This window comes from Dermacentor albipictus, chromosome 8, assembly GCF_038994185.2.
Source record: "Dermacentor albipictus isolate Rhodes 1998 colony chromosome 8, USDA_Dalb.pri_finalv2, whole genome shotgun sequence".
Lineage (NCBI taxonomy): Eukaryota > Metazoa > Arthropoda > Arachnida > Ixodida > Ixodidae > Dermacentor > Dermacentor albipictus.
This window is the reverse complement of record NC_091828.1, coordinates 52844572-52856606: the sequence shown is the minus strand read 5'-3', so window position 1 is coordinate 52856606 and position 12035 is coordinate 52844572. Positions and strand designations below refer to the sequence as shown.

Genomic DNA, 12035 nt, shown 5'->3' with positions numbered 1-12035 from the left:
TTTCCTGTTAAGTAGTTACTCATGGCAGGTTTCTTTTCCATTGCCGCCACCCATGAGATTAATTCAGCTTCTCTGACTTTCCGCTTGACCGTTGTTGTTGTGTTGTCCACCCTACAGGCCGCATATATACTTACTGGTAAGCTTCCTAGTTCTTTTCCTCCACTGTGAATCAATGTTTTTCCTGTACAGATACCTGAACACTTTCCCAGCCCATTTACTTTCTTCCATATTCCTCAGCCGTTCTTCATACTCAATTTTACTGCGAGCTTCCCTCACTTCAAAACTAGTCCATCCCATATCACCCTGCACAGCTTCATTTGTAGTCTACCCGTGAGCGCCCAATGCGAGGCGACCCACTGACCTTTGGTTCCCGTCGAATCCTGATTGTACCCCTGATTTATAGCAAACAACCGCATTTCCAAAAGTAAGTCCTGGAACCATTACACCTTTCCACATACCTCGGAGGACCTCGTACCTATTGTATCCCCATAGCGCTCTGTGCTTCATTATGGCTGCATTTCTCTTCCCCTTTACTGTTATGGTTTTTTCCTGTGTTTCCATATATCCGTTGCCTTAGTTTATCCGTATACCAAGGTATTTATATTCTGTTACCCGAGGTATAGTGAACTAGAATGTATTCTTCTTTCTTGGCCCTGTATCTCCACTGTCTGTTCACTGTTTTCATTGAATACCATAACACCTGATTTTCTAACACTAAACTTCAAACCTAAATCGTTGCCTTCCTGTCCACAGATATTAGCCAGACGTTGCAAATCACTTTGCTTGATAGCAACACAAAATGTCGTCCGCATAAAATATACCTGGGAGTTGCTGCTCTAGACGGATGGATGGATGGAAGGTAGGAGCCGTCCCCTTTGAAACGGGGCAATGGCAGTTGCCACCATGCTCAGATTTTTATTTTGCCTTTTATTTTTATCTGTGTTGTGTGTTATTGAATTTCTCGATTTTCTTTAAATACGTCTTCCTACCCTTTTAACCTTATGTCACCTCTTTGCTTTTGAGCCACCAATCCTCCAATCGCCTTTTGCTAATTTCCATCGCACATTTATTTACATGACTATCATTATCTCTGAACCCTAGGGCCTCAGGAAGGGTGACTGTGGCCGCATCGACATCGGGATGGATACCATCACATTTTAGTATGAGGTGTTCCATTGTTTCTACATATTTACCACACACAGTACATGTGTCTTCTTCGTTAAATTTCTTCTTATAGCTCCGTGTTCTAAGACATCCTGATCTAGCTTCAAAGAGTAGGGCACTGCCTCTTGAGTTATCATAAAACGCTTCCTTCCTGATCTGCTGTTTCCAGTATCGATATAGTTCTACGCTATGCTTCTTTTCCATTGAATTTATCCAATTTTTGCCTTCCGCATTTTTAACCTGTCGTTTAATGCTCTGTCCTTTTTCGTCCTCGTGTCTGGCATACTTACTGGTTAGCTTCCTAGTTCTTTTCCGCCATTGTGAGTCAATTAACGCTCTTTCTGTATATGTATTTAAACACCTTAGCTGCCCACCTGTTGTCATCCAATTTCCTCAGATGTTTTTCGTATAGGATTTTACTATGAGCTTCCCTTGCTTCGAATGATGCCCAGCCCATATCTCCCTGTACTGCTTCGTTTGTGGTTTTCCCGTGGGCACCTAGTGCTAACCTTCCCACAGCTCTCTGATTTACTTCTAGTCTCGACTGAACCTCTGCCCTTAAACACAGGACCACATTCCCGAAAGTAAGCCCCGGCACTATTACTCCCTTCCAAATGCCTCTTAGTACCTCATACCTGTTGTAACCCCACAATGCTTTATGTTTCATTATCCCAGCATCTCTTCGCCCTTTTTCTATTAGAGACTGTTCGTGCTTTTACGTGTACATCTGCCCTTTGTTTATCCATACCCCGAGATACTTGTATTCGGCCACTCGGGGTATTTCGTGGCCTTGTATTGTAAGCTCCTGATCAGTTGTATCGTTGAAAAACATCCCACCGGACTTACCTGCATTAAAACTGAAATCTAAACTGTCTCCTTCGTCCCCACAGTCGATGGATGGATGGATGGATGTTATGAGCGTCCCCTTTGGAACGGGGCGGTGGCTTGCGCCACCAAGCTCTTGCTACTATGCTGCCTAATATCATCCTACCTAGGTTGACCCATGAGAAAAAAAAAATACACTATGAACTACCACGTCCAAATTTTCTGATACCCTATTGCGAACTGTGCTTTTGTACGTCTCCGTCCTTTGTCGTTTCCCTACTTTTCTTCCACCAATCCTCCAATCGCCTCTTACTGATGTCTATTGCGGACCTGTTTGCTTTACCACTGCTCCCGCAGAACCCAAGGGCTTCAAGGAGGCCAGTGGTGCCTAAATCGACCGCTGGATAGATGTTTTCACATTCTAATAAAATATGCTCCGTCGTTTCCCTAGCTTTACCGCAGCAAGCACATGCTTCTTCTTCCTTCTTATATCTCGCTTTATACGTGCGTGTTCTAAGGCATCCCGATCTCGCTTCGAAAAGTAATGAGCTTCCCTGTGAGTTATCATAAATGGTTTCTTTCCTAATTTCGTTTTTTCCCCTTAAGTAGTTACTCATGGCAGGTTTCTTTTCCATTGCCGCCACCCATGAGATTAATTCAGCCTCTCTGACTTTCCGCTTGACCTTCTTTGTTGCTGTGTTGCCCACCCCACAGGCCGCATACTTGCTGGTAAGCTTCCTAGTTCTTTTCCTCCACTGTGAATCAATGTTTTGCCTGTACAGATACCTGAACACTCTCCCAGCCCATTTACTTTCCTCCATATATTCCTCAGCCGTTCTTCATACTCAATTTTACTGCGAGCTTCCCTCACTTCAAAACTAGTCCAGCCCATATCCCCTTGCACAGCTTCATTTGTGGTCTTCCCGTGAGCGCCCAATGCGAGGCGACCCACTGACCTTTGGTTCCCGTCGAGTCCTGATTGTACCCCTGATTTAAAGCAAACAACCGCATTTGCAAAAGTAAGTCCTGGAACCATTACCCCTTTCCACATACCTCGGAGGACCTCGTACCTATTGTATCCCCATAGCGCTCTGTGCTTCATTATGGCTGCATTTCTCTTCCCCTTGACTGTTATGGTTTTTTCCTGTGTTTCCATATATCCGTTGCCTTCGTTTATCCATATACCAAGGTATTTATATTCTGTTACCCGAGGTATTTCTTGGCCCTGTATCTCCACTGTCTGTTCACTGTTTTCATTGAATACAATAACACCTGATTTTCTAACACTAAATTTCAAACCTAAATTGTTTCGAACAGGTTCGAAAAGCCGAAAGTCGAACAGGTTATAAAAGCGCCACCAACGGCCATCGGTTGAACGAAAGTGTGCGCAAGCTGCTCCCAAGGAAGTGGGATATCTGTGCAGGTCTGGAGTTCCAGTAGGTCGTGGGTACAACCCCAGAACACCTATACCATAGAGTTACTCTATGACCTATACAACCACTCCCATTGCAGCTCCCGTAGACACTAGCGCCAGAGTTCCCACTAGGAGGTTTTGTAGTAAACTCGTTTATGCACATGGTGAGCGGGCAGGTCATTGAAAAATTCCCTGCTGCTGTCGCTTACGACCATATCCAAAGGTAAACATGGATGAGTGCACGAATCAGCTCATTATACCTACGTCCGTTGATTTCTTTGTTTATAGTGTAGCCGCACGCTTGTACACACAAAGAAGAAAAGGAGCGGGTGAACAGGACTTTGTTTTTGCTGTAGCGGCCTCGCTCCATCCAGTCCTTTAGTGCCGATAGACGTCTCCCGCTTTGTAACAATATGTCCTGCGCGTAACTTTGCATCCGTGGTCGACATTGTAGTAACACAAATACGGTATTTGACACAGGTAGTCTGTCTGCCTCAATTTTGTCTGCTGTTATTAGGACATTTATAACGCGCTACCCGGACGAACGCTACGCATTCGAGGGTTTACAGCTACAAGAACATTTTTCGTTGTTGCGCGAGGAGCACATTTTTTCACTTTGCAACAGTTACGCAATGAAGTGCTCAAGGCACATATCCCAGGATGGTTGTACCGTCATTTGTCTAATTTGTTTTACTGTGCTACTGCTGTCGTTACAGCTTCTTCTGATGTTAGTTGGGCCCGTCATGGTCTAGCCTAACTCTGCACCGTTGACAACAATTAGCTGCAAGCGCTGATTGCTGCTGGTTGGTCAGTCTAGAATCTGGTATGTATATTCTCTTGCTCAAGGCATGCTGATGCTTCTCTTACTTGAGCTGTTCCGGTAAAGGAAGATTGAATTAAATGTCGTTTGAGTGATGCGTGACACCCTATCACTGTTGTGCTATACAGGTGGCAAGGCATTTTCAGATCTAGGCCAGTAAGGCCGGACAGTTACCTGTTAGAAATTCCCAAAATGTATTAAATGCGCATATAAAATTGTCTAGGTCAGAACTCTTATGATACTGTGGTGCCCCTCGTGCCTGATGTCATCGCAAAAGAAACAATAGAAGAATCCAGAAAATTTGTGCCCAGCTGCCCAGAGACAATAAATCATACAGAGATAATTGTGTTGCAAACTGCAACTGAACGTCCGCAGCTGTGAGTAATTTCTTTGTGGGAATATAGTTACTTTTCAAGGTCTTTTGTGGCAGGTGCACTATCACTTGGCAGTTGCGTCCTAAATGTCTGACTCATTGTCATAAGACTGTGTCTATCTGTACAATGCAGTTGCTGCGCCACAAGCGATGCTTGTGAGTAATGGCGAAAGTGTTAGTATAGATCAGGTCTTGTACATGGGAAATGTCAGCCGGCCGAAACAATCGCTTAAATTGTTTCAGCATCAGAAATAGCTCTGCAAGGCTGCAGTTATGCTTAGATGTCGCGGTGTTTGTCTGAATTGTGATCGGCAACCGTCCTTATGCTGGTATATTATTGAAACTTTGCCACTTGCTCTGGGCTTTATGTGTAGCAGTGTGGTGTACTCTGCATTTCATTCTGACATGGACGTGTGGCTGCAACGAAATCTTTTTAAGTGAATTTCTTTGGCTCTTTCGACCATTTTCGTTGTTAGTTGGAGGTGTGTAATGGTTGGTGGTTGGACTGTGCAAGGAAAACATTCGTTCGCTCTTTCTTCTTTTATTTGCTTGTTCTTTTGTTTGTTCACATTCCTTTAGGCTATTCGCTTACATTGATAGTCATCATCTATGGTCCCTGCACATTTTCTTCTCACAAGTTCATGCTCTAATTGGACAGCAATCTTACCAACGAGGGCTTAGGGCTTGCACTCTTGCTTGCTAACATTGCACACATTTGATAAAGTTTTGTCACAGCTCCGTTACTACAGGAACCCATTTCTTGAGTTCTACGTCATTGTTCATGACTTACAAGAGGGTCGAGTATTCTCATTCCTTCTCATGGCACATTGTATCATGGCAGATGTGTTAAACATAAATGTAATTATGGGGTTGTATGTGTCAACGCTACAATCAGATTATGAAGCACGCCATAGTGGCAGACTACGGATTTTGACACCTTTGCGTTTTTTAAGGGGTTGCTGAAATGGTTCAGGACCCGCTCTGGTTGCTTAGTGGCTATGGTGTTGGGCTGCTGCACATGAGGTCCTGGGATTGAATCCTGGCCACATTTTAATGGGATCGAAATTCGAAAACACCCATGTTTTAGGTGCATGTTGAAGAACCCCAGGTGTTCCATATTTTCGAAGTTGTACACTGCAGTGTGCCTTGTAATCATATCTAGGTGTTGGCTCGTAAAAACACAGTTTAATTTTTTTTTAATGGTTCAAAAAAGTTTTGTAGATGCGTAGGGTACAGTAAACATTCGTACCACAATTTCTGTAAAGCATCTCATATTAAGAGAGCTACAGACAATTACAAGTTACCCTCCTCCATAGCGATGCATTTTCTCCTAAACTCATTTGCCGAGTGATGGGGATTAAGCTCCACCTCCACTTGCTTTGCCTCATGATAGGACGTCGTGTTGTCTACTTCTGGTTGTCTTGGAGCCAGTGTGCGAAGCCTCTACAACCTCTCTACCAGCTGCGTGGCAGTCGGTTCCAAACGCGAGCTATCGAAGCAGTGTACGTTGTGAGCATTCTGTAGCAGCACCAAATGTGTCTGATATTCCGGTAACCACAGGTGAGCTGGATGCTTTGACGGGTGGGTGGAGGCCTAAACTAAAGCCCCTCCCCATACTACTATTGCTGTAATGAAGGAGTTTTAGCCTAGACGTATGTGAACGGCCTGATCGGTCTACGTGGTCCAAGGAACTGGTGGTGCAGAGGTTAACCAGCGAAACGAAGAGCTAATATAGTTGCAGTGATGATACTGCTGCGCCAATTGCGCCGAACTGCGCCGAAACGTGAACACTGCTACATCCTGCTACATTTCCGCAAAATATGGTAAATCTGCGCCCACCCTGCGCCGAAGGGTGTACTCCGGTCCAGAAACGAAACTAATTAATCGAGTGCCGCTTATGTCACCATCGACAGCGGCATCGCTTGAGCTACCGTACTCGCGGCGCGCGCGGCAATCCGAGCCAAACCAAGCCTGATGGTGTTGCTGCTGTCAACTGCTGCTGTTGCTGCTATGGTCTTTGCGGCATGCGGTCGTGCGGTCGCCCTGAGTAGGATGTGCTAGCCCTCACCGTCGGCCGTCAACTACGCTATGGCGCTTGCAAAGCTGAAAGGTTGGTGCATCTATCATGCATTTTGTATTGCTTAAGTTTGCAGAGGCATAGCCAGCACGTTGTCTGCTGCTGTTCTATATGTCAAAAAATATGTGCCAACAGCGTAGGCAACAAAGCGGCAAACATGGCGGTCTGCTGTTCAGGAGCGATTGGCGTTCACCGCACGCGCTTCTTCTGCCTCGGCTGAACCACGTTGGCGCGATTTCAGGCGTGATGACGGCTGCGCGACGGGGACTAGCGATAAGTTTGGGTCGCGTGTGGGGAGGCGCGCGCTCGTTAAAAAAAAAAGCGGCTTGTCTGCCGAAAGCTCCTCAGGTTCAATATTTCACGGACGGAGGGAAGGTTCAGTCAAGCGACCAGTCGCGTTGGCCAATAAAAAAAAAATTTCGTATCTTTAACGTTTTAATTCCGCGCCGTTCTTCTAGCTACATATTAAGGCATCCAGAAAAAACGTTGCTTAGCTTAGTGAAACTCTAGTCGCTGTTTTCTCTCGGCGACGTCGCCCTGGGTGGTTTCAGCCGCGCTGCGATCACCAATTCTCGTCGCGTCGTTGCTCGCATACATACAGCTACTGAAGATGCCGCGTTAACTTGCTGTAATGTCTAGTGCACGGAGTTGAGTTTCTACCTTTTTATTTGACTGAAACATGCCTGCGTTATGCTTTAGAACTTATAATTTTAGCTGTTTGCGTGAGCTATTTCAGTCAGGACTATGGAACTGGCATGCTTGCTATGCCCGAACTTGCATGACAGCTAACGTATCGTGGCCGCTCGCAGCAATGATAATGCAAGCTGTTCACGGGGGCAGAAAGAGTTGAACAGAAAGGGAATCCAAAGGGCACGATGTTTTGTCTAGCGTCTCGGCGGGCCGCCGTTGTTTTTCTGCCAGGTTGAATTTGGACTTGTAGGCTCTGTTCTAATACAGGACAAAGGTTGAAGTGCTAAACTAAGAGATGAAGCGATCTTGATAAACATTTGCGCATGTGAAAGAATTAGTTTTATTTCTGGTATATCGTGTAATGCTAAAATATCGGTAATGAGCAATTTAACCTTATTTTCTTTTAGCATAGCGTAAATTGCATTATTTAGTAGAAATGAGAAATTGCTTTTTTTTTTGTGCAGGCCGCTCCACCAAGTTCAATCAGGACATTCTTCTCGAGACTGACCAAAATGGTGACAAAATATCACTGTGGTGCCGTCAAGCAAACGAAGCAACTGGCTTTTGTGTTTTGTGCGACAGCAGCATTAACTGCAGGCAGCACGGCGTAACGGCTATAAGGCGGCATGCCGCCACAAAGCGCCACATTGACTCTGCCAATCAGCACCGAGACACTTCAGGTGTCGTACAAAGACCGAAGACTACTCAGTCAACTCTGGAATTAACAAGCCAACGAAACATTCCACTGAATGACCAAGTGACACACGCAGAGACACTTTTTGTCCTTGGTATGACACTAAAGGGCATTCCGTATTCGTGGGCGGACACAGCAACTGACTTGTATCCAAAAATGTTCCCGGATTCAGAAATAGCCAAGAAATTTTCCTGCAAGAGGTCCAAAACTTCTTACATTGTTTCTGACGGCCTGGGTTCATACTTCAAGAAGCTTGTGGTCGACGAGCTCAACAAGGCAGACGTGTTTTATTCTATTGCTATAGATGAAACCCCTATTCCAGAGCAAAGGTGCCAGCAGCTTGATGTGGTGGTTAGATATTTCTCTGACAAAGCGCAGCAGGTAGTAGTGGAGCACCTGCAGTCGTACCGGCTGGGTTCCGCAACAGCAGAAATTTTGGCAGGTGAGATCCAGAAAGCAATGATGGACCTTCCGCAGAAGAACTTCATTTGCTTTTTTACCGATGGTCCAAATGTAATGAAAAGCTTGAAAAAGAAAATGCAAGAGGCTTACCCGAATATCATCGACTTAGGAGAGTGCTGCCTGCACAAAGTGCACAACTCGTTTGCTCGAGGATTGAATGCCTTTGGGTCGGACATCGAAGGGGTTGTGATAGATGTTTATTACTTTTTTAAGAATTCAGCTGTGCAGAGCGCAGCAATGAAAGCGGAACAAGTGACACTTGGTCTTCCTGAAACTGTATTTTTGCGCCATGTGAGCTCAAGGTGGCTCACTTTGGGGCCTGCTGTTGATCGCTTGATAGAGCAGTATCCTGCTGTGAAGAAAGTCCTGCTGTCAGACACATCCCGTCGCACAGGAGGCCAGTTGCGTGAACGACTGAGGAAGGTGTTCTCTGACAAGACCTTCTATGCCAAGCTCCTCTTCATTAGGAACGTTTCTGAAATTTTTGTTTCATTCCTATCACTGCTACAGGGAAGTGAACCACTGGTGCATCGACTCTATGAAGAGATGGTGTTTCTCGTTCAGAAGCTGCTTGGTCGCTTTATGAAAACCGAAGCTTACCGTACAGTTAACGGCAAGGACTTGCCACATTTGGATGTTCATTGTTCTGCAATGTGGAAGGCTGTTGTGGAAGTTGGTGGAGACACAGAAGCAGCTATGTCCCAGTGGGAACCAGCCGAGAAAAAGGCTTTTCGGTTGGGTGCCCGAAGTTTCTATTTAAAAGCCACAGAACATCTGCTATCACGACTGCCCTTTGAGAACATGGCACTGCGGAGCCTACGTTGCCTTTCTCCTAAGGCCAGGGAGGAGGAGTCATCAGAAGCTGAAATGAGGTGCTTAGCTGCAAAGCTGCCTCAGGTGATACAGCCAAGCGAAATCTCAACCCTGATGGATGAGTATACAGTTTTTCAACTGGAGACAGTTGAAAGTGCTCCAAGGGTTGACAAATATTGGCAGGTCATCTTTGACTTAAAAAAGAGTGATGGCTCGCACAAGTATCCACTACTTAATAAAGTGGTAAAGGCTTTGCTGAGCATTCCCCATGGAAATGCAGATGTCGAAAGGGGTTTTAGTGAGAATCGTAGACTTCTTCATGACAGGGCGCGGCTAACGGTAGAGAGCATCAATGGGATACGTCATATTGTGTCCTATGGCAAGCGTTTCGATAGTGACCCCTGCCGTTTCAGCATTACGCCTGAGGTTGTTAGAGTTGTGCGAAACGCAAAGAAACTGTACTCTGAACGCATTGCTTCTGAGGAAGAGCAGTCAGCGAAGCGGCAACGCAAGGCAGATGAGGCAGGCTCGAGCAGCGGTGATCAAGCAGACCTTCAAAAGGAAGTAGAAACCGCAAGGAAGATGCTAACAAATGCTGAACTTTTAATTAGCCGTGGCCTCAAGTCAAAGGACTTTGCTGACATTGAAAGTGGCAATTCTCTTCTGGCTGAGGGCAAATCTCGACTTGCAGTGTCCCTTCAAAAGATGGCTGATAGTAAAAGGAGAAAAGTGGCTGCACGCACGTGAAGTACTTTTCCGGGGTTTCACAGTAGTTTTGTGGACACAAGCCTGACTGATGTTGAAACTTGTGCGAATTTTCTTCATTGGACTTTTTAGTTGGCAGTTTATTAGAGCGCACAACCAGAATTTTCTTCATATTTATTGTTGTGCTTCTGTATATTCATAATGCTTGCTTAAACTTAGAAGATATGTTTTCATCAATGGAGTTCTCTGTCAAGGTACTATTGTTCCCGCCGTGGTATGTTTAGGTCCGCACAGTTAGTCATGCAGTTTCACTCAAGTGAGTGTATTCTGTGCAATTTTTTTCTTTTTTTGTTAAAGGTTTTTTCGCTAGTCAAGCTGCTTCACTTATTGCTATACACACAGTTAACTAGTCCTGTTGTTTCACTGAAGTGAGTGTATTCTCTGGTATGTTTTGTAAAAGGCTTGTTCTCTAGTCATGCTGCCCACTTGGCTGAGTGTATTGCTTAGTTTTGTAAAAAGGTTGTTCTCTAGTCATGCTGCCCCTCATTACTGGGTTCCTTGCTTTATTATCAACAAGGTTTGCTTGCTAGTAATGTTGCCTCACTAGGATAATTGTATTCCTTGGTTTGTCTCGTACGAGGATTGTTCTTTAGTCACGTTGCCTCACTATTTTGAGTATTCCTTTCTGTAAAACGTTTGTTCACAAGTCGTGCTAGTCCCATGAGCATATATTCATTTCTTTGTTTCATGACAGCTTTATCAGTCACATTGCCTCACCCATGTGAGTGTATTCTATTTCCTTTGTGAAAGGCCACTGTTGTGATATTTAATCATGAGGATCTGTTCTTGTGATCTTTCCTGTACAAGTACGTGCAAATATTTGCCCAAGCTGCTGTGATAGTCTTGTTGCCTTAAGACATTTTATAATAAAGTGCAATAATTGTATATTTACACATTGTTTGTCTGAAAACTTTAGTTAAAGCTAGACTAACTGGTGGTATTAATAATTAAAATAGGTGGCGTTTGTTATATTTTGGCTATGATAGAATACCACTCGGCATTTCTTGCTTTCCTATTGCTTGCTGTGAAAGCTGCACATATGTTTTGCAATTGTTTCAACAGACACCCGCTTCGAACGCTCGTTTTACTGCTCCGAAAAGCAATTTTGCCTGCTCCGAAAGCCCCATTTTACTGCTCCAAAAGGCGTTTTTGCCTGCTCCGAAAGCCAGCTTTACTGCTCCGAAAAGCATTTTTGCCTGCTCCGAAAGCTGCTCCGAAATGGCCAAGGCCAGTATCATCACTGTAGTTGTAACCAAGCCTAACAATTTTAAACATTTAGAAAGACATGTTCATGGCTAAGTTCCTACCAAGAATTTACACCGGCAGGAAAATACAATGCACTTGGTTACTGCTATATTAGTTCTGTGGTTGAGCACTCTGCCACCAAGTGGCTGCACCATGCAGGGCGTTCACATTTGCGCTTCCACTCATCCCATAAAATACCCAGGCCCAGTCCGCTTGTGCTTGGGTTTACTTGAAATGTCGCACATGCGAGACACTGTTGTGGTATATGGTAATCCTTCAGTGTGGTGTGACGGCTGCAAATGCGCAGATCCTGGTGCCGATTGGATACTGACGAGCGCTGCAGCCACTTTGCTCACATGTTTGCCTTGCCGAGGAACATGATATTGCAGCTTGACATGTTGCCAATCGCTAGGTTTGCAGCCCACAGTCCAAGGGCAATCTGTATTGCTTGCGGAAACACAGATAGAGACCAATAACGACTGCGCAGCTCATGTCGTAATGGGGCATGTTATAACACAAGCAGACAACATTTATTGTATGCTAGAAGTGCTTGAGTGTAGCGATAAATTGTCCTTGTGCATTCTCTTTCTGGTACTTTCTTTTTTGTAGGAACAACTTAACTTACATTTCAACTATTACAAACCACATTTGTTCACCGTAAAGTTGGGAAAAGTATCGATAATGCGCCCTGAG

The 12035-nt window shown here is 44.8% G+C and overlaps 2 protein-coding genes across 13 annotated transcripts in view; both read left to right on the top strand.

The window, feature by feature from the left end:
• Positions 1–3506: 3506 nt before the first annotated feature.
• The window catches only part of LOC139048781 (oocyte zinc finger protein XlCOF6-like), an 80047-nt gene continuing 71518 nt past the window's right edge, over positions 3507–12035 (top strand). For 4 of the 12 annotated variants that reach the window (XR_011507904.1, XM_070523400.1, XM_070523394.1 and 1 more), the window contains exons 1-2: positions 3507–3626; positions 4120–4226. The gene's annotated coding sequence lies outside the window, so the exon portion shown is untranslated. The other 8 variants (XM_070523399.1, XM_070523390.1, XM_070523396.1 and 5 more) reach the window with 5 other exon arrangements.
• On the top strand, positions 6176–10988 carry LOC139048780 (uncharacterized). The gene is made up of 2 exons (XM_070523389.1): positions 6176–6706; positions 7828–10988. Exons 1-2 carry the CDS (start codon positions 6685–6687, stop codon positions 10077–10079), a joined length of 2274 nt encoding a protein of 757 aa, XP_070379490.1. The 5' UTR covers positions 6176–6684; the 3' UTR covers positions 10080–10988.

What these genes read in the sequence shown, in the direction of transcription:
- LOC139048780 (XM_070523389.1), top strand. Translation starts at nt 6,685, where the DNA reads ATGGCGCTTGCAAAGCTGAAAG. An exon ending in GGCGCTTGCAAAGCTGAAAG is followed by an intron (nt 6,707 to 7,827) that starts GTTGGTGCATCT and finishes TTTTTTGTGCAG; the next exon opens with GCCGCTCCACCAAGTTCAAT.